The sequence below is a fragment of the Semicossyphus pulcher genome, unplaced genomic scaffold (genome assembly GCF_022749685.1).
Source record: "Semicossyphus pulcher isolate SPU_LCO1_2020_fin unplaced genomic scaffold, fSemPul1.0.p SCAF_10, whole genome shotgun sequence".
Classification (NCBI taxonomy): Eukaryota; Metazoa; Chordata; class Actinopteri; order Labriformes; family Labridae; genus Semicossyphus; species Semicossyphus pulcher.
The window spans coordinates 9122012-9143965 of NW_027211604.1; the positions used below are offsets into that span (position 1 = coordinate 9122012).

The 21954-nt window shown below is 39.0% G+C and overlaps 3 protein-coding genes across 5 annotated transcripts; 1 reads left to right on the plus strand and 2 right to left on the minus strand.

Annotated features, from left to right (window-relative positions):
• Positions 1-4537: 4537 nt before the first annotated feature.
• On the minus strand, positions 4538-5452 carry LOC138600215 (odorant receptor 131-2-like). The gene has a single exon (XM_069671699.1). The coding sequence runs from the start codon at positions 5450-5452 to the stop codon at positions 4538-4540; it is 915 nt and encodes a 304-aa protein (XP_069527800.1).
• A 3804-nt stretch (positions 5453-9256) lies between these two features.
• On the minus strand, positions 9257-14644 carry ppme1 (protein phosphatase methylesterase 1). The gene is made up of 14 exons (XM_069670898.1): positions 14389-14644; positions 13463-13556; positions 13184-13276; positions 12972-13029; positions 12386-12437; positions 12079-12233; positions 11824-11914; positions 11527-11592; positions 11306-11432; positions 11088-11217; positions 10862-10906; positions 10682-10746; positions 10385-10452; positions 9257-9682 (listed from the first exon to the last, which is right to left on the minus strand). The coding sequence occupies exons 1-14, from the start codon at positions 14472-14474 to the stop codon at positions 9679-9681; spliced, it is 1134 nt and encodes a 377-aa protein (XP_069526999.1). The 5' UTR covers positions 14475-14644; the 3' UTR covers positions 9257-9678.
• A 4464-nt stretch (positions 14645-19108) lies between these two features.
• LOC138597275 (dicarboxylate carrier UCP2-like) lies at positions 19109-20710 on the plus strand. Of its 3 annotated transcripts, XM_069668861.1 has the most exons (6): positions 19109-19234; positions 19354-19561; positions 19649-19846; positions 19951-20052; positions 20166-20346; positions 20437-20710. In XM_069668861.1, exons 1-6 carry the CDS (start codon positions 19109-19111, stop codon positions 20549-20551), a joined length of 930 nt encoding a protein of 309 aa, XP_069524962.1. In that variant the 3' UTR covers positions 20552-20710. The 3 variants fall into 3 exon arrangements, with proteins under 3 accessions (XP_069524962.1, XP_069524969.1, XP_069524977.1); XM_069668868.1 differs by lacking the exon at positions 19951-20052; XM_069668876.1 differs by lacking the exon at positions 19649-19846.
• The last annotated feature ends 1244 nt before the right edge of the window (positions 20711-21954 follow it).

Consider the following 21954-nt stretch of genomic DNA (forward strand, 5'->3'; position numbering starts at 1 on the left):
ATCACAATAGAAATTTTTATTACAGGTCAGAAATGTTTGAAAGACATTTTGACATGTAATAGTTGGAAATTTATTAGAAAAGCACAAATGTAGCATCAATGAAGGCTTTGTCCCATTTATTTTTGCCAGTCCCAAGGTCCTTTTTAACTTGTATGGCCTCCTGGGACACTTTGAATTGAGCCACCGTTACTTTTATCACTACCACCTGTGTTTGTCCCTTTGAGACAAGTTCAAATGTAGCAGTAAAAAACAGCTTGCAGTAGTCATCCTGGTAGGGGTCCCTAAGGAAAAATTACAACATTTATATCCCCGTGTGGTATGATATTGTGTCTGTGGTATTCAGGAGTGTGGTTGATGTTGGAACATCCAATGTTATCACTAGTGTATGGTTTTGTATAGATGCCTAAATCTAATTTTCTCTATAACCCACTTGAATTCATGATACCCCACAGATTTTTTTCTTGTTTGTCAGTCACATGCAGACAAACTGTATGTAGTTACAAGTCATAGTCAGTCAACAAGTTGATCTTTGCAAGGCACTGGTGGGTGGGATGAGATGGGGGTTGGGGGCAGCACCCCCTCCTGCTGACAGAAAGCTAACCAGGTCAGTGGTTTAATTTCAGTCTCAGTGCTGTCCTCTGGAGAGCCACTAGGGATACAATTACTCTCCCACCATCCCATTCATCTGCAGCTCTGTAGTGCAAACGTTTGTGTGTGAGCGTGCATGTTTTTTCTTTAATCTAACTCGAAGCGGGTAAAATGAGTGCACTGAATATTCCCATTGTTCTTAAGTTCAGTCTGAATATTTCTTGCCTTGAGTGCAACGCATCAACATGAAAGCTGTATGTTGCTATGACAAAGAATTCCTGATGAGGGAGAGAGTTTCAGAATAAAAGACTCATAATAATTCAATATAGAGACAAAATCCTATTCAACTTTGTACATCTTAAAGTTTCCCCCTGACTTTTCCACAACCCTCCTCTTGAAGCAGCAGACTTTTCTATTAGACAAGATTTAGACTTGACAAGTCCCACTATTATATATAATTTGTGTTGTTTTAGACTTCATATATATTTATATACATATTCATATTTCCTTTCTCTTTTATGACCGCCTTATTTTTTAAATGGAACTTTTGAAGGGGCCAATGCACTAGTGTGCAACATATTGTCTTTGCATTCTTGGTATTATATCCCCTCTTTTTTCAGTAAAAAAAGTCAGTTTTACTATAATTTCAGGCATTTTCTAATATGAGAGAGTTTATTTGCTTGTATCTAACAAGTTATAGTCGAAACGTCTTTTTGACGTCAAATTCTGAGTAAATTACTTGTTCATGTATTTGGCTCAGAATAACCTGCGGGACCGAAAATAAAACTGAGTCTGTTAATGAAACCGTTATTAAACCACATCCACAGAATCTATTTTCTGGGTTGAGGACGTGAAGGATCTTCTGCTCTGGCTCTAAACTAAAGCTGCTCTCTGTCACCAGGTACTTTCTCTCTCTGGAATGTTTTTCAGCCCTTTAAGTGCTCTTTCACCGAGGCCTGAGAGGGCTTCAGGACTGTGGCAGAGTAAAGATCGGTTAAATTAGTCCACCTCCCGCTCAGACGCTCCTTTTATTCAGCGGGTCAGCACCTCCCTCCCTGTTTACACACATAAATTGGTTTCTCTCTGCTTTCTGTCTCTAGTCTTTTTTCCTACACAAGTGTCAATCTGGACTGTGAGAAAGAGGAGGGACAGGAATTTAATCAATATCTATAGTTACTGAACATCCCTATTCTTACCTATCTCTGAACCTACAAACAAGTTTCCTCAGGTGCCATATAGATTCATCTTTAAGGTTAACACAACAGTTTAACAGCCAGTTTATATTGTTGTACTATTTATGCTCCAAAAGTGACACCTGCTGGCTGAAAGGAGGAAGTGTTTACATGCAGTCAGACTTTACATCATGCTTTTAGGTGTGTGACATGTTTATTTTCACTGTATAACACCAATCTCTTGTACCGTTAATAATAACAACGCTTGGTGACAGTCTCTTTAAAGAGGGCGCATTATGCAGTTTCACATTTTAAGACATATATAGAATGTTGTCCATACTAACCGTGGGTGAAGTTTCAATTCTGTAGGTAAAAGTATGTTGGTAAGTATAGTATGTAAGTAATCCCCAGCTAAAAAAGTCTCAGTCGGCAGGCTGCTGTGAACGCCAGGTTTCAGACTGACTTCTCCAGATGCTTCACTTTGTGATGTCACACAGTGGAGGAACTTTATTTTTGGGCATGTGCCAGAAGAACTTCCTGCCCCTGGCAGAGTTCAAGGACACGCCCAACCAGCAGCTCAGTCTGCCTCAGAAAATGTTTTCCACTCCACCACTCTGCTCAACGGCTCTGCTCGTCAAGCTGGTTAAGAATGTCTTGGAGAAAGTGTTTCTTTGTCTGTGAAGGAAATACATCAGTGTTTACTTTTCCAAAGGACAAGAGCAGCAGACATTCATTTCAAATTGAAAAAGTGAACTTGAGACTGAGACTGTATGACTGTAAATTGTAACTAAGCTACTCCACAGGTATCACAGAGTGAAATATGGAGCATGAAAATATCATAACCTTTAAAAATGTTGACCTGTCCTGTCAGAATTCTTCATATTTAGAGTCCATGTTTTGTACAAGATGAAAAATGTGAGCTGTTATCAAAACCTAAAGCAATCTGTTTTATTTCATTGTTTTTGTTACATTACCTGTAATTTAACTGGTTGTTGTAATATGTCTGATGTATTTCTCAGGAATGCTAATAGAGAGGTCAAACAATTCTAAGTATGGAATTAAAATAGGAATATTTTAAGTTACTAATATATGTTAGTGTGTGGATCTGCTTCGCCAAAATAGGAAAAGCATTTGTTCTTAATTATACCAAAAGACCAGAGATAATAAGAATTACTCACTAGGACACTGTCTCCTACTTTGTATTAGGTCATTTGACAACAACAGTGTTTCTCATAGAACTCCCTATATAGAGAATGAACGTATGATTTCGGAAGGCAGATTTAAATGTCTGTCATACTTCTGTGCTTCATGTTGTAGCTTCAATCAGTATTTTTATTTTCACATTAAAAATACAAAATCTAAAAATACTCTAATTTGTTCTGTTTTGCAATCAAAGAAATGCACGTATGAACCATTGTTATCTCTTTTTAATTCAAAATGGCCGATGATGCTGGCGTTGGATGTGCATTATATTTATACACACAGTAAGAAGCAGGAAACAGTGAAAGAGTGTTAAAAACTGGACTGGAGAAACATTGTTCCTCACGAACTGGGAATATTGATGTGTCTGAAATATAAACAAACCTCAACATATTAAGAAGCTTTTTATTAGAAACTTTTCATTGACAGATTGCTTGAATTATTTTCCCTTTAATGAGGACTCTGCAAAGAAGGTATAAGAAACTCTGATTATAGTAGACGTAGTGTCAAGTTACAGTACGTACTGTGACTTGAAAAAGTAAGACCTTTGTAGAATTACACTCTTAAAGATATGCCTGTAAACATGAATACATTTACACATTTGCATAAAATGTACAAGGAGAGTCATTTTCAATTTTGTGAAACAGTCTAAACTGTCATGAGTTATTCTAGTTAAGTAGTGTTTTTGATTTGTGTTTCGGTGATCAGATGTTGTTTCCTGTTTTGCTCTGTCACTTTGTATCTTGTCGTCATTAGTGCTTGTTGTTTAGTTTTGTTAGTTCGTAGTCTACAGTATGTAGTATATAGTACGCCATTTTGAACACAGCCTGTGTCTTCCCCTTTGAGTTTGATGGTTCATTGTCGTGATTACCTGTGAAACGTTTCACGTCTCTCCCTGTGATTTCTATGAGTTTGGACCTTTTTTGTTTCCTTTTGGATTTATTAACATGGACTCTTCAAGTAAGCTTTTGTTTGTTTTAAGTTTTTGTGTTTCATTAAAAATCATCAAGTCTGCACCTGGGTTCTCCTTCCTTTTTGTTTAAATCCTAAACCGTGACATAAACAACAACCTTCTATCATTTCTTACAGTGAATTATCAAATCACTTATTTTTTCACTGTGTCGTCACATGTTTTTGTATTTTATTAACACATATAACACAACAAAAGAGGACAATTAAGGATGAAATTGATGTGCATGCAATATTACAGGTACTGGCTATTGTAAAGAAAAAGAGAAGACGTGAGTAAAAAGCGGCAGCACTTTGTTTCCTTGTAGCCAGTAAATATCGAATAACTTTCGACACAAAAACACATAGGCCTATGTGGTTCATACGGAGACAAGATTTTACACAGCAAAGACAGCTCCGTGAGAAACTGATGGGTCAGTATTGTGGCATGACTTTTTTTTCCAGATAAGTAAAACGTGTAATTATGATTTCAACATTTGTAATTGTGACTTAAGTAAATCACAGCACAAAACACACATCATGCAAACATACAATGTCATTTCTCCAGATTGCGCAAGAAAAAAGCGCAACAAGTAAGCATATTTATAATTCAGCCTGAGTAAATGGCCTTATTGGCACGTGCTTCTGCATCCAAAGGTGAAGTAGTGTTTAAAGATGTGTCTGAAGGTGTGATCTCTGAGGCCGTATATGAGCGGGCTCAGACACTTGGGGAAAACAATGAGACACACAAAGAGTACGTACTGAATTTGAAGGGCCAAGGCAGGATGAACGTCCCACAGTTTGTTGGAGTTGAGCGTACTGAACAGAGTGGACATGAGACACAGGCACAGCTGGATCAGATGCAACAGCACTGTTTTATGGGCCTTACTGGCCTTATGAGCGTTAGAGGAGGCTGTCTTCACAGTGATCATGATAGCAATGTAAGTAAAGATGATAATTATGCTCACTGATACAAAGTAAAGAATAATGAAAGCCTTGTTTAAAGTGGAGTAAATCTGCAGCTTGAGGACGTTCTGCCTGTTGCAGAACGTCGGGATAGGGAAGCTCGTGTTCTCCAGACTGAAAAAGAGGAAGAGCTGCGTGACAGAGTCAAATGAACCCACCACCCACATCAAAGCGATAGCCACGCAGGTCCTCCTGGTGGTGGTGATCTCAGCGTGCCTCAGAGGGAAACAAATGGCAACATACCTCTCCAAAGACATCACAGCCAGGTTCAGGGGCGACATTTTAACAGAGACGGCTCCAAGCAGAGTGAAAACAACACAGACAAAGCTGATCATTCTGAGCATGGTCACAGCAAACATATACATCAATATGGTGATGACGAGCTGCAGGGAGTCAGTGAGGAGTAAGTGGCCGAACAGGATGTAACGGGAGGACTCCAGGAGGAAAGGCTTCCTCAGCAGGGCGAACATCATGACTCCATTTACATAGAGGAAGAACAGGCACGGCAGCATGAAGAGCACGGCTTTGGCAGGGATCGGAAACAACTTCACCTGTGTGACCTGTGATGAGTCATTCATGACAAAGGCTTCATGCAGAGTCTGTAGAGCACAGATGACACACAGATCCTTAATCTACAGTATGAACAGCAAACATTGTGTCAATCTGTATCTTAAATAAGCAAATGGACAAAAACCCCCACAATTTTTAGGGGTTAAAACGACAAAAAAACCCACTTTACAACAACAATTAAACGTCACAACAATAAATTCAAATACTTCAGAACTACACAGAATATAAAAGGTTAAATACATGATAAAAAGATGTATTGGATGTCTGAGACACGACTTACATTTTACTGGTCTTCATTTGACAGTGGTGTTGTAAAAATCTGAGGAGTGAATCATCATGTCCTTCTTTTAAGTAACCTGTTACCTTACATCATCGACCTCACATCCAGTCAGAGCTCCCAGTAGGTTAAGGAAGTTGTGTGCAACTTCTAGAGAGCTACGAATGTAGTTTTCCTGTATAAACAGGAGCAGTTTAAGTACAATTATAGTGATTATGCTTTATTGGATTTCAGACTCTAAGATTTAATTGCAAGTTGATTTAGTGTTTTAGATAGCAGGAATACGTATATGTCATTCTTATTTCTGCACACCTTCAATTTATTGGAATGGCTAGGAATATTTATAGACTATATTTCTGTAACAAACGTTGAAGTTAAACCTCTTTATGTCTGATGGAGTGTCCATGTTTCAAAATGGACATTTGTATGGAAGCACATTGCATTCAACAAAGAAAAAAAAAAATTGGGCTCCTTATCTCATAATTACGAGATCTTTTCTCGTAATTATGAGATCTGTATCTCTTGTCCCTTTTAATACAAATTCACTTAGAGTGGATAATAACACTATTATTATATTTGCGTATCAATTTTCCCCGCTATCTGCTCCGCCTCAAGGCCGATTCCAAAGAGCATATTGTGTTAATGATAATCAAGCACAAACACGACCATAAAGGTTATCTGCTCCGTGCAGCTTGCTCTTGTTTTGCGTCTGATTGAGGAGATCTATTTCTCGTAATAACGAGAAAAAAATTGGGCCCCTTATTACGAGATCCTGATCCCGATCTCGTAACTACGAGAAAATATTTCGGAATAAGGGGCCCAATCTGTTTTTCTCTGGTGAATGCAATGCGCTTCCATACATTTGTGACCTTTGACCAACTGCTAATCAATAAACTAAAATTAAATTGAAACCATTGTAATGAATTTACCTTACAGTATTTTAACAACAGTTTAAACAGACTGTGTAAAGAGCCCATTCAAACGTGTGTTTGCTTGCTTCCCCTGAGGACGCAAAAAGTGAGCATGTCAGACCAAAGAAATGAAACAAAACAAAACAAAAATACACAGAATATCAATTCAATCAACCCATTTTGAAAGACAGATCTGCACACGCATCACTTTGATTCCCACCATTTCTTTAAATAATCCTCAGATTGCACACAGCGCCTTTTTTTAAGAAAATTGCATGTCAAGCAATAAAGTAATTGCCATAGATGTACTTTAAATATGATGACTATACATTAACAACAGTAAAACATTGTGTTGATGTAAATTTGATCTCATCTGGCCCTTGGGTGATGGCAGAGGAAAGCTGTCACTCAAACCAGAATTAGCGTATCCTCTGAACAGTGGCCCTCTAAGTACCGGCATGTCATGTTCAGCTGTTGGTCAGTCTGGGTATTAACGTCTAAGCTGAGGACTTTGTCAACCACGTTCACAACAAGAGTCTTATGTGAACTTCCTTACAATGTGCTATTCTCAACTTCGAAAGTGGCCATTTTTTTCATTAAGACGTTACTTTGAACATTTTCATAAACTGCTTTTGCCGTCTTCCTTTTCTTTTTTCCTAACGTGACAATGAAAAGCAAAAAAACAAGAGAAATACAGCTATGCTAACATTTCTAACATAAACAACTGAAAATGCTAATCCGCGTAAAGTCAGTATGCTAACATTCAGCATGCTATGTTAGCATTCATTGGCCTTGATCATATACTGTCATGATCTTGAGTGCTGGACAACAGAAAAAAGCTTACCTGTTAGTTGTGCTTCATGAAGTCACGTCAGTACGGCTATTAGGTTGATAGCAAGATGCAGAATTTCTTTCACTGGACTGACAGTGTGATAAAAGGGTTGTGTTAGTAAAACGCTGAGTTTTTCTGTTGCTAGAATAGACAAACCTGTAGATCTTGTCAAGTGAGTATTTTGAGCAGCACCTCTTACTCTCCCATTGTCATATTTGTACAGTTTTTCAGGACCACAGCAGAGTGGACAGCTCCTCCATGTTTGTGCGGCAGGAGTTTTGTGAGTGACAGCTTGTTGAAGTGTCTTGATGGCAGATTTGTTTCCATTCGTTACAAGAAAAAGAACTGAAGACCCAATGACAGTTTGAATGACAGTACCAACGTGGATTCTGTGCGTCTGGCATTATACGTGACAATTATTCAATGTAAGAACATGTACAATACAGTAACTGTATGCGTAATGTTCCTACACTGTTCACACAGGGATATTTACAGAATTTAATTGTTGACATTGTGTCACAAGTATTGTGGTTTTAGATTCTATGATACTTAAAAGCGTATTTTGTGAATCCAGCACTTTTAGCTGAAACATTTCATGCTTTAAATAAAGTGATAAAGTAATATGATATAATTAAAGAACTCAAGGCTGTAAACATGTTTGATTGTTTACATACTCATATCTCAAAATAATCTCAGCGACAGTAATTATTCGGAGGGCAGCCAACAATAACACATTAATAATTCAAATGTTTATGTTGCACATTATTGCAGTATATATCTGACAGTGTTGGTCCACAGGGGGGCAATTAAATCCCGCAGTTTGTTCCCTGGAGTACATCAGGCACATGAAGAAAACATGTCACCAGAGCGTAAAAGTTCAGAAAACTTGACCTTGTTTTCCACTTGTTTCTGCTGAATCACACGCTGAAGGTTACAGGTTAGGTTCCTGCTACTAAAGACGCTTTGAAGAAGGAACAGCAACATGCGTATGTTTTAAAGGGGAGATAATTTTGCTCAGACATGAACATATATATACTAAAAATATAAAAACTAGATGTAAATCATGATGTTACACAGTTTGTCTCTACAAATATGATCTCCCTTCGGGTTTTTGCATTAAAAAAGCAGCATTATTAATACAGTTTCAATGTTCGGTAAGAGCACTAGTTTATATGAAATTTTAAAAAGAGCAACAGCAAAATTAAAATGAAATATAATTCTGAATTTATAAAGATCTTACCCATGAACTTGAACAATAATGTTTACGTAAGCTTCATTCAAAAAGTCATGTGGCTTGTAGCATGAGAGAACTTCTCTTTAACCTGATCAATCTGTTTGTGGCCCTTAAGCATGATTCACTGGTGCTTGACAAAAAGCAGGCACTGTTCGGTCATGAGTACACTGTTTGAAAGTCAAATGTGTGAAATGAGCAGCACAAAGTGTGGCTGCAGAAAAACCCTGTGGTCAGCTATGATTCGTCTTTTCAGGTGACAACTTCAGCTTGTTCAAAATGTACGACACCTTCAGAGAGAGTAAGAGCCTGGCTTCGTGTTTTGCATCAGAAATGCAACCCATGCTTTCTCAGCACATTAGTGATGTCCAGTGTGATTAAGGGAGTTACAGTGTGTTTTAGTAGCAATGGGCTGCTGAAAATATGAACCAGTCATAGTATCAGGAGATATCAGAAAACTAGAATAAATACTCATGTTGGATTTCACCATGCATCTGACACCCGCTCTATTCACGTTATATTTTTCTGTCTACATGATGTCTTGTTTAATAAACTACCACATTTAAAATGATCATTATTTCCTTTTAATACACATAAATATACAAGCATGAGGGACAATTATACAGCATCCATCTTTAATCATTGTTTGAATTCAAACATTACAAACACATATTACCCATGATGCAACCACTCAAAATAAAACAAAATCAAATCATAAGAGCATTCAGAGATTTAAAAAATATATATACTGTAAAGCAAAAATACAATCCAATCCCAGTGTTTTGAAATAAAAATAAGGCGACGCTGAAAGGCAAATTATCTACATAACAAAAGCAACATAATATTAATAATAATAATAATAATAATAATAATAATGTTTGTTTTATCTTCCTTAACTTGCTGTTAAATTGTAATAGGATGTTGATGAATCTTGAAACATTTCTTCTATGGCTGCTGGCTGTATATAGACCGAAAACTGGAAATTAGCTGTGGAAAGATTATTACACAATTATTACATGAAATCAGGCAATTAGAATTCTACATCTATCTTTACTTTTAAAATTATTACCTGAGCTTTTCAACAAAAGATTAAAAGCTAACTTTTATTCCTTAAGTACCAAAAAAGGAACAAAGGAAAACCTTTAAAAGCTTCGGCATTGCAGCTCGACATTTCAGAAACTACATTTTAAAGCTCCTGTGAGGAACTTTTGGTTTGTGTTGATTTTGGCGCCCCCTGTGGACAAAGCTGTACCTCTTATCACTTTGCTGATTTTGTCCTGTACATGCTTGAGTGCTGGTTTTTGAAAAACACATCTTGCTTTTTTTAACAGTCATACGTATCACCCACTTTACATTTTTGCCCTGGAAAATGTAAACAAAGGCAGCGTGCAGTTAATCACTTCATCTGACACCTACCCCCCAACCAGTGATTTCAGGCATTCAAAATAACTATACAGAAATATAGATTGATAATACCTCTTGTCACTGATGGTCTGGTTTGCTTTTGTAGTTTAGTTTAAATTTCAGTCTGTTTCATAACCAGTGAAAAACTCCTCACAGGAGCTCTAACATAGTTTTCAGTATTCTATCACTTTATGTAAAAAAACTAAAACAAGCATTATGCTACAGGTAATAAATTTACCACTTGAAAATCAGGTGTATTTATTCTTTGGTAAGAAGCTTACTCACCACAGGTATCCATCCTGAAACTCGGTGAATTTGTGCCGGACCATAAATGTTGCTAGAGCATCTGCTACCTACAAACAGACAGAGGACTCAGTTTAGAGAAAATAGCAACAAACTGAATCAAACAACTGAACAAACACAAAACCAGACACGCAAACTGCATCTAAAACAAACATCTCAAAGTGTGCATTTTAATTTGATGAGTTTAAGCTGCATTAGGTTTATATCAACCAGCATCATACAGTAAATTTAAGGTATTACAAACAGTGCAGAGTGTACGTTCAAATAAACAGCCCTCACTTTTTCAGGTGCGTCCTCATGGACAGCATGGCCACACTGAGGGAGGACCTGCATCTGAAACTTCCCTGTTGCCACACAAGGAGGTTATTGATATTTTCAGTGTGTTTCCACTGCATAAAACAACAATGCAAAAGTATGAAAAAAATGGAAACCATGTAAAAATTCTAAAGTGCTGCTTACCTTGCATCTGTCCAATAGTGAGGTCTTTGTCAAGCCTGTCCACTCCTGTTCAATGAATGAGGTCAGGTGTGAAATTGTGCGGTCAATAGCCTGGATCATTTGTATTCATCCAAACTAGCAGGAAATGATCTGAATTTCCATCAATGACGTATCCAGATCATTTATATGTATTTGGACTACAAAAAAATAACATTAGTTCACTGTGAGAGACCGAGATGGCTCTAACCTGCGAGTAGAAGCAGCTTTGGTGCAGGGCAGGTGAGAAACAGGGCAGACAGGCCTCTGAACCAGCCCTCCCAGTACTTTTCTGTCTTTGACAGCTCCACTCGCCAGGTGAAGATGCTTTCCTTTTTAATCTGTATGGAAGAAATCAACCTCTTTAATAAGTACTTTTCAATCTCTAACAAAAATACATGTTACAGCAGAAAGTAAGAGAGACAGAACCTCCTGGTCATCTTCCTTCATCCGTTTCTTGTTCGATTCTTCTTCCACTTCTTCATCCTCTTCCTCTTCTATTATTCCTTCACCTATGCTATTAGACACACCTGGACTGCTGGTGGACTCCTCACATCTGGGAATGTCACAACAGAAAATTAAAATACAGCACATTAACATACAGCACCATGCAGGACTTAATGTGAAGATGAGAAACAGAACAGACATACTTTTTCACCTGGCCACCCATTGATACTCGGGCTGACTCCGTGTTTCGGATCTGGCCGCTCTTCACACTGAAACCAGACAAAAGGAAAGTTTCAGACAGTAATGAACAATTATTAAAACAGTTAAACAAAGAAAACTAACAGTGGAGACCAATTAAACGGGTCAATCAATACATGTTGTTTCCATTTCAACTGTTTCAACTAGACTCCTATTTGATCTATTACCTAACAATCACAAGACGGTTTGCTTTGATGAACCAAATTTCTGAATTGTATAATCACCAACTCTGTCATGTTTACCTCCACTCGATGGCATTCTCCAGAGATTTAAATGTCTTTGGCCGACTTCTGAGGAAGTTCTGCATACTGTTCAGAGCATCCATCGCTGTACCTGAATGCAATTAAAAGTATTTTGTCATTAATGAAAACCAGAAATATCTCATCATTATTTCACAAACATATACATCAAATACATTCACTGCTAAATTAAACTAGGAGAATCATACAATCAAAAATATCTATTATTCTCCCTGTTGTGAACAAACAAGCACTTACCTTCTACAACATCAATGACGCAGAGGCCGAGCAGGGATGGTATATGATTGGCTGCGGCTGTGTGAACTGCAATGGCCCCGCCCATGCTGTGTCCAATAATCATGATTGGAGGCGGGTTCTCGCCGTAAAGCACCTCCACCACTTTGCCAATATCCCTTTTGCAAGAAAAGCAAAGATAACCTGTGAATGTTGTTAATTTAAATTCACATATTTGTGTCAGTGTTTTCGAGTAAAACAGTCAGAAACTGTAAACTATAGACCGCCACACATATATGTTTAAAATGAGAGAGTGTATGCAGCAACTTACTTGGCCATCGTGTCTGCAGAGAGATCATCAGGATTTTTCACTTTGGTGTCGCCTGCAGGTGATGAGAGGTCAACAGTTTTTTAAATCTCAACTCATGAAGCTGCAAAGAATGACCTGCAATGTGACATTTGGAAGTCGTCCCACGATGACCTAATGTGGGCTGGGATGTAAAAGAGCTACTTTGCTGCAGTAGTTCACTTCTTAATGATAAGTTACTGGAGCTGCAATTTATGTTGTGCGATCTGTTAAAGGGCTTCAGTTATTTCACTGTCAGTAGCAAACATTTTATGAACAGAGTTTTATTTCATCACTCTATATCAGTACAATATTTAAGCTGAATCTTCTTAACAAACAGAAAAAATTAAGGATGTTTTAAGCATATTATTACAAGATTTAAATTGGATGCATTTTTAAAGTAACAGCTTCGTAAATGTCTTTCTGACTGCCCTGCGTTCTTTTAACTGGTGAATGACACTGAACCATAAGACTCTTATTGATATCCAAACTGATAAGTCTCCATCAAGATCTCAGTTACCTACATTTTTAATAAAATATGTCTAGTGACTCATTTTGTGGCTGTATTTACCATGAGCTCGGAGGTCCATAGCCACAACCCTGCAGTTGATCCTGCTGCATATGACGGCCTTCAAAAACACACACAGAAACCATTTCAATTCCACAGTGTAAAGCAAATATGCTGGGAAGAAAAGTGCAGCCTTAAAAGTATGTTGTTATCTAAACATACCATTTATCAGAGTTAGGAGGCTACATAGTTTCTGTAATGATTATCATTCTTACAGTGAACACAGCCCATGACAGAGCAGAGTGGCCTCCTCCATGGAGCAGGAGCAGCACAGGACCGTGGGCACCGCTGCAGTAAATTCTGAAAATGTTCGATGCAGTCAAAGAAATGTTCTATACCATGTTAAATTTACATCACACACTGCTGTAAAGAGGTAGCTAAATCTGAAGTGACCTAGTTTAAGGATATGGATGCTCTGGTTAACGGTCACACTGAAGTTTAAATAATTCATGCTGAATCTCCTCCTGACAAACAGGAGCAGCAGACAAGGATATATCTTTGCCATTCTCGTTTTCCACTTCAACATCTTCCATGGTTTCAAAGTACTGACTCCAGGGCAGGGGGGAGAAATCTCTCTTCCGTCCAGGTCTGTATGGAAAAAAGAGAGGCATAGAGGCATATAGAAGCAGATAGAAAGAAAATAAGCGATATGAAAAAGATATGTTCAAATTTAATGCAAGAAATCAATTGTGAAATTCAATAGAATTGCTGGGTGCAAAATTCTCAATGTTCCCTGTTTGGTTGCTTCATTCCCTCAAAAATCATTGTGTCATTATCTCAAACTTAAAGCAGTCATTCAAATACAAGCAGATTTTTTTCTAAGTTCTCGAGTTCGAGCTGCAGACTTTATCCAGAGAGCTAAGATAAAGTTTCATTAAAACCCCAGCTATGTAGCCCTGTCAATGTGTATCATATATTTGGACACCAGCAACATCTAGTCAACGTCTAGACAACCATTGTGACATGATGTAAACAAGCCGATAACAAGATCTAACCGAAGGTGGCAGAAACCCTGCAGCTGGTCCTGTTCAAAATAAAATCTTAGACTACTCAATACCAAGATTAATATCATTCAGTCAATGCTAACGTTGTGTCATGAATGCAATATTAATGGATATTATGTGACTTAAGTTCTACCTATAAAATATACTTAGTTTATGTTCCAAAGCTACTGGCAAACGCTAAATATATAACTGTATCATGTTATATAACGCATATGACGTTTTAGCCTAATGTTATTGCCAAACTCTGATAGAAACAGCTAGCATAACAAGCTAACGCGACCAGTTCAGCTGTCCTGTCATTTAATAAGCTGTTCATCGGATCAGAGGGAAAATGTTGTCATTGTAGATATCATAAAATGTAGCTTCAAACAGTCGGAAGAGTTGATAGCAAGCAAAGAAGATGAAAGCTAACTCACCCCATTTTCATTTTGGAGCTGGACTGAAAACCTCCAGCCATAGGAGGTCTGGAAGCTAACAGGTTTAAATGCAACTGCTTCTCCATGTTGTCGCAAGCGGTGTTGGTGTCTGTCAGGAAACAATTAATGTGACCTTCCCTCTATTTCGCAGCATAAGATTTCCTTCGACACCTGCAGCGACACTAGCCACACATTGGATAAATCTCAGCTGACGCTAGCTTCCTACGTTTGTCTCACAAGCTAACGGCGGCTAGCGCTCTTCTTCTTCTGTTGCTGCTTCTGCAGTGATTATTTTGGGTCGGCCTCTTTTTCTTTGGTTTTGTTCCAAGAAGATGACACGGCCCTTGTTAAGATTACTGCCACCTGCTGGCTATCAACGAAAATACAATAGTGGTTTAGAACATGTTATTGTTTTTGACCGCAAAAAAGATTAGATTTAAAAAATATTTTATTTGATGGTCTGTTATTTTCTAAGGATTTTTAAAGTAAAGTGTGCAAAATCCAGTGACAGTTAATTACAAAAATATATAGAATTTTGTTATTCTTGGACCCCTTGGAGTAACCCCGATTAGGAGCCTCTTATATTTGGGAGCCGTTATTTTTTTCAGTAAATATTTCAACCTCAACCAGAAAGTCATCTGCTGTTATGACTGTAAACAAACCTGCACAGTCTTGGGAACCTATGGTACAGAATCAATGAATATAATCAATATTGAGTCGATATTTCTTTTTAACCAAATGGTGGAAAGCTGTTTTGCTTTACTAACAGAAGGATATGTTTTGGTTGTACAAACGTGAGAAAGTTTAAAGAATTTGTAAAAATCAAGTAGAGCTGTAAAATGAAACAACAGGAAGAGCATATTCTTAAACACAAGGTGGCAGCAGCACACTCTGTACTCATGTGATGCAGGCCGTTAAAGGGGCACTTCACCTGCTACACTCAGTGTTTTCATCATGGTTTGTCTTCTCAGCTTGTGGAAACAGTTGTAAAATGTCGTGTGGCTCCGGGGGATCTCTGACAATTCCAAGAAAAAAAAATATTTGTGATGTCATCGTGACGTAATCAGGGTAACTTCTGTTTGCATTCGGAGACAGCAAATGTATTACAGAGGTGACTGTGTAATAAACTAAGGGTGTGGAGTTTGGAAGATGTTGGGGTTTAGCAGGCAGGAAGGGTCTAATGACTGACACTGTTGAGTTGCATCAATGGAAATGTAGTCAGGATATCTTGGCCTTTAAAAAGACCCCCAATTTTATGGAAATTGGAAATGCACCCTTGACCACTGGAGCACCCATTGAAGACAGTGTGTCAGTATTTGGAAAAAATAACATATAAGCACAGAGCAGAAAAGTATGTTCATTGTGGTGACGTCCTATTTGTGATAAGTTATTATAAAGAAGTTGCTGTTTGAGTCCACTCTGTGTCACTGTTATTCAATAGGAGACATCTGAGAGACTCATAATTGCAGTTACATAAAGAGCGTGTGCTATAACAGCTGACTGTCTACAGTTGCAGACTTGTAAATTTGATTGAGCATGGAAATAGTCGGTCTAATACAATTTTAAATGAATCATTGGGACAAAGATGCTTCACTGATAACAGGGAGGTGATAATCATCTTATTTAATCAGCTCCGACACAGTGTGAAAGCAGGGCGATGGTCAAATCTTTGAGGATACTGGGTGGCAGTATGTTAAACTAACAAACCATTGAAATAACTTTGCACATTTTAAGCCTTAAATCTTCTCCTCAACAAGGAATAATTGATAGGAAATATCATTATAACTACAAAACGTCACATCCACTTGTGTTTTAAAGTAACTTTGGTCATCACCAGACAATATTTGGGGGTGATGGGATATTTGCTCTTCTAGAAATATGGTTGATACATATTTTGGATCTATTTGTTTGTATTGTCATATCTTTGTTGTCCTTTCCTTGGCAGTTTTTGGCTTCTGTCAGCTGATATTTGTTAGTTTAGAATAATTTCATGATGATATAGATCCAGATATCTTACATATCTCGGATTATGTTCACTAATTTTAGTGTTTTTAACTACAGACACTTTGTTCCTGCCTGTAGCCATAATGTTAGAGGGACATCTAAGCCCTCAGCCAACCATAGTCTTGTCTTAAAAGGCAACCTCTTCTGACAGACTGGATGCATGTCAGGCTCTGTTACCTTACATTCCTGCACCCCTCATGTAATATTGAGTTCGATACAAATAGTTCTGTGAACGAAGAGAACCGAAGTGTTGGGTCACCCGTGCCCCACTAACCTTTGAATGACGCAGCCTCTTTATTTTTAGCATAATGTTCTGTATTTATAGTGTAATGGAGATAAGCTGTTTCACAGCACAGACGCAAGCTTCGTGGTATTCGGAGTGCCGGACAGCAGAGGGGTGACAGCTCAGATTCATCTTCAGGGCCTGTCTGGGAGGTCACTGCAGGCTGGTTGAATCCGGACCAGTGACTTGTTTACTGGTCTGGCTGCGCGCTCAAAGGTTATTCACACTGTGTTCTCAGGAACCTGTTTTTAGCTCCAGGTCAAGAAAGCAGCTGGTCCGAACACTTTTGGGGTTAAGTTTGAACCTTTACCCACTGATTCCTTGCACATAAGATGAAACAAAGAGGCCAAACCTTTTAAAGTGCACCTGAAATTTCAAATAGTTTTGTGCAATTTAATTTGATTGTTTAATCAATGTTCCACAGGCCACTTTAATAGATCTTTAAATTGGTTAAATACTGAAAACAGTAGAAAATGTATGACAGGTTCAGGTGCAGAGACAGGACATTTCTGCAGCCTCATTTATTATGGAACAGTTTGACATTTGCACAATGACACTCTAAGCGTAATAAAGGACAAATGACAAAGACAAACAGATAAAGCCGCAGTATGTGCGTGTTACAGTGTAAAGAGTTAGCTGCACTATGGAACAGAACAACATCCTGACACATGTTCCAGCAGGTGAAGCAGTAGATATGTGGAGGAGACACTTTTGCATGGTCAACCGCATGACTTGACGTCAGCCTGCCAGGGGTTCTGACCTGGAGCTGCTGTGGAAAGTCTCATGTACGTCGGCATGCAGGCGCAAGACTCCAACACTTCACTGACAAAGTGTCTCCCCTTTCTAACGCTTCCTATCCGGCACCCAGTCCTCTCTGTGGGTGCTGCTGGTTTGATTGAACAGATGCTAACAACTTACAGATGCTTTGTGCATCCGCCCACCCTCAGTCATTGTAAGGATTGGCTGAGAAACATGGCGGGTCCTTTTCGCCGGGAACATTTCGTAACTTTATGACTTGCAGGGAGGAGGGAGGAGGGAATTCCTTAAACTCCTGGACTAGTTGTGCATTTTGTGGCGGGGCGCTCACACTGTGAAGGAGCCTGGGGTGCAAATGTTCTCCACCTCCACCAGCTCTTGTCAGCCAGCTAAATGCCCCCTGGAAACATGCAGGGAATCCAGACAGGCCTCTCTGTCTGATTGGACGATTATATCATCCAATAGAAACATGAGGCATGTTCCTTGATGTCAATGTAGTAATATGAGCTGGTGTCCCTACAAAGATGAAATCTTATATAATGCATATCAGTGCCTGTTGTTTTAAGTGCTTGTTGTTTTATTGTATAATAGTTTGTATCTTGTTTGTTCTGTATTTTCTCATTGAGTTCTGAGCTTTGCATTTTTATCATATTTGTTGTTGAGTTGTTTTTGTACTGTCTCTTTTGAATTTGTTATTGAAATGTATGTATTGTAAAGGCCCATTTAGGAACTATACTTGCAAATTAGCTACAATAAAAACTGTAGTGTGACATTGATTTACTTCCTCCTGTCCCTGCATTCATAATATTATCAGGAAGTAAACTATACTGTGAAACCAAACGATCACATGTGCTCACGAGTACGTCTCCATAGAAGGCTCCCGTAATGACTGTGTGACTCTCACATCAACAAGAGCTCAAATATCCGGCTGTGTCTCTCAGACGCTGGTAAACACGAGGTGCACATGACAGGTGTGCACATGTGCAAAAGGTGCCTATAAATTCAGGAGCTTCTTCAACACTGAACAGAACACACACACAGCATGAGAGGAGGACACTAAAGGGACTAATTTACCAAAAGGATTGTGTATTCTTCCCTCTGTGCTGGATTATAACTTTCCTTGGAAAACTATTACGGTAAAATTCACATGAAGTTTGAAACGGCATAGTGATGGATTAAGAGTCAACCTATGTAAAGAGATATTAAAGTCGTAAACGATAAAAAATATAAGGGATACTTCTGTGTTATACGAGTATCCTTGAGTTATCATAATGACAAAATGAGTATTGAATTGCTTGAAACCGAACATTTAAAGTTTCGTTGGATCATAATAATGATAAACGCTTGTTGTTTCAGTGAGTGGTGGTATGCCGGCTGGGTTACTTCACACAGAGTTTATGGCCCAAGGCATTTCCACGACAGAACCACTTTCCAAGACGAGTCTACTTCTGGAGAAAACTTGAAGATTTCCTTTACCATCTCTTACAGGTAAGCGCAAGTTAAGCACAAACTTCGAGAATATTTTCATAAATTAAAATGATTATTATACCGTGTGTGTGCAGTGATGACCTGATTTTATCTATGTGTGTTTGCTGTGTGGTGAAATATACACGGATGCCCTGAGCAATTAGCATTAAGTGCAAATATTTCCATTTATGTAATCAGCCCAGACGTAAAATGGTTGGCATGAAACCCAAAGACGCGGTGCCCTCTGGGGCAGTGAAGTTCTTCGGCGCTGGAACCGCAGCCTGCATAGCTGACCTCGTCACCTTTCCTCTGGATACCGCTAAAGTCAGACTCCAGGTTAGACAGACGCAGGAGGGCTTCACGCATTTCAACTATACGTCTTGTTTCATACATATCGTATCAGAATTGCTCCGAATCTACTGGTAACGATTCTTGTATGTCGTCCTTAAACCCAGATTCAAGGAGAGTCTCACGCAGCCGAAGGGGCCAATGCCACGAAGTATCGAGGAGTGTTTGGCACCATCACCACGATGGTGCGCACAGAGGGGCCCAGGAGTCTCTACAATGGACTGGTGGCAGGACTCCAGAGACAGATGAGCTTCGCCTCTGTCCGAATTGGCCTGTACGACTCCATGAAGCAATTCTACACTCGAGGCACAGAGAGTGAGTTACATAATGTCATCGTGTTACACAAACAAGGTTGTTTCTCTTGTCTTGCTCTACTGAGACTAATGGACACATGCTGCACAGGTGCTGGGATTGTGGCGCGCCTCATGGCGGGCTGCACCACAGGAGCCATGGCGGTGGCTTTCGCACAACCCACAGATGTGGTGAAGGTGCGTTTCCAAGCTCAGGTACGACTGGCGGATGGTGGGAGGAGGTATAACAGCACCATTGAGGCCTACAAGACGATCGCACGAGACGAGGGAGTTCGGGGTCTTTGGAAAGGTGCTTGTCATTTCACTTTAAAGTTTAACATTTGAGTTATGTTTATTACTTATAGTGGAAGGTCCATCCTCTGGTTTTAAACGCCATCTTTTCCTTTCTTCCAGGTTGTATGCCCAACATTACGCGTAACGCCATTGTAAACTGTGCAGAGCTGGTGACATACGACATGATTAAGGAGCTCATCCTGAAGTACGACCTTATGACAGGTGAGGGGGTAAATTATTTAGAAACTGCAGCCATTAGTCCAATTTCTGGCACATTCAAATACAAAATCTCACATACTGTGGAAGGATGCAACTTAGCTTCTGTTTTCCTCCAGACGACCTGCCGTGTCACTTCTGTGCGGCCTTCAGCGCAGGCTTCTGCACAACAGTCGTGGCTTCTCCTGTTGACGTAGTCAAAACACGCTTCATGAATTCAGGGGCGGGCCAGTACAACAGCGCTATCAGCTGTGCTCTCAACATGCTGAGAAATGAAGGACCCACAGCCTTCTATAAAGGGTAAATACACTATAACATTACAAGTGAATCATCAGTGAAAACATCCTGTTTAAGACACTTATTTACTTTTCACTCCCTCGCCTCCCTTAGGTTCATGCCTTCTTTCCTGCGCCTGGGCTCCTGGAACATTGTGATGTTTGTGACGTATGAACAGATTAAAAGAGGGATGACGAGGGCACAACATTACTGGGAGTCACCGCTTTGAACGTATCGCTCGTTGGACTGTTTCTTCAGATAGGACTGCACAGACACAACGATCTTAATGTAATGACTCACAGTTGGAGAAGGAGACCTGCAGATTACGGCAGGAAGCTACCTAAACGCACACAGACTCTGAGGGCATTGTTGCAATACCGAAAGTGATTTATGGACATTTTATGCATTATAATGGGGAGCGCCTCCATTGCAAATATGCATATTCAGGTGTAAGGTGGATGTTTAAGGGTTATTCCAGTAGGTAGTAGTAGTATCTCTTGTTGACATATATATTATAACATGAATAAGTAGCTGTGAGGAGGGATTTTCCTGTTTACAAGAATGAACTGTGAGATTATATAATGTAGTTTTTAGGGAAAAGCATAGACGGATAGTCTGGCTACAGAGACCTAAACTGTGACCATTTAAATGTTCGTTATGTTGCCGTCTGTTTCGTGAATCATTTGCAATGTTTACTGTTGTTTGTGCGTGTGGTCGGGGGTTTATGTGTTAATCTATGTGCGGCTGAATGTAAATAGCATGATTTATTGCTGGTCGATAAGTCATGAATATGTTGTGCACAGTAATAAATAACGGCAGAATTAATATATTAAGTGTAATTGTTTTCTGTCTATTATTGACTTTAACTGCACCTTTGTTAGTTGTGATACATCAACCAATCCTGGAATACAGATCAAATAGGGTGGTTAAATAGAAAAAAAGGTTAGTTCCGATCAAGGCATCTGATTGGATAAGAGAAATTTCATGAGTGTTGATATAGAGTATAACAGCACTGGGACTTTAAACTTCATGTATCACTCCGCTTCATGGTTTGAATACTGTTAATTGCATTACAGCAGACGGTCGGAACTGTTGTATAACATATATATATATATATATATTTTCCTCTTACGTAGGGCCTCTGACTAAATGCAGTTTAGTTCAGCGGGCCTTGATTGTGCACGGAAAATGTCCATAATGCAGTTTCACACTCAGTCAGTCAGATGAGTACATTAACATGGCCATCATACAGCTTCTTGTGTAGGACAGCATGTACCCTCATAACATTGCTGTCCATATAATGAGTTTTTCTGCAACAATCTATGATATAACACTGTTTTGACTTACTCAACCTTATCAAGGAAACATATCTGTGTACACACACTACTGTTTAGATACAATACATTTTGTTTGTATGTTAGTTAAAAAGGTATGATTTTACTGAAAAAACATGCTCCATAATGATTCACTGAGGAAAGAGACATGGAACTACAAGCTGTGGTGAGACAATAAAGGGTCTGAACATACGGATCTAATCTGGTGGGTAATGTACGATGTGTTCTTGTGTTTTCAGCATGACTCAGCATTTACTCCTGAAGTCTGTGCTCTCTGCACCATGATGCTGTACAGACC

Excerpts from the sequence above, each read along its gene's own strand:
- ppme1 (XM_069670898.1), bottom strand. The coding sequence starts at position 14,474 with ATGGAGAAGCAGTTGCATTTAAACCTGTTAGCTTCCAGACCTCCTATG. Across the intron at positions 11,915-12,078 it reads CGTCATTGATGTTGTAGAAG|GTACAGCGATGGATGCTCTG; the intron begins GTAAGTGCTTGT and ends AATTGCATTCAG. Across the intron at positions 10,747-10,861 it reads CACTATTGGACAGATGCAAG|GGAAGTTTCAGATGCAGGTC; the intron begins GTAAGCAGCACT and ends GTGTGGCAACAG.
- LOC138597275 (XM_069668861.1), top strand. The coding sequence starts at position 19,109 with ATGGTTGGCATGAAACCCAAAGACGCGGTGCCCTCTGGGGCAGTGAAG. Across the intron at positions 19,562-19,648 it reads CTACACTCGAGGCACAGAGA|GTGCTGGGATTGTGGCGCGC; the intron begins GTGAGTTACATA and ends CATGCTGCACAG. Across the intron at positions 20,347-20,436 it reads CCCACAGCCTTCTATAAAGG|GTTCATGCCTTCTTTCCTGC; the intron begins GTAAATACACTA and ends CGCCTCCCTTAG.
- LOC138600215 (XM_069671699.1), bottom strand. The coding sequence starts at position 5,452 with ATGAATGACTCATCACAGGTCACACAGGTGAAGTTGTTTCCGATCCCT.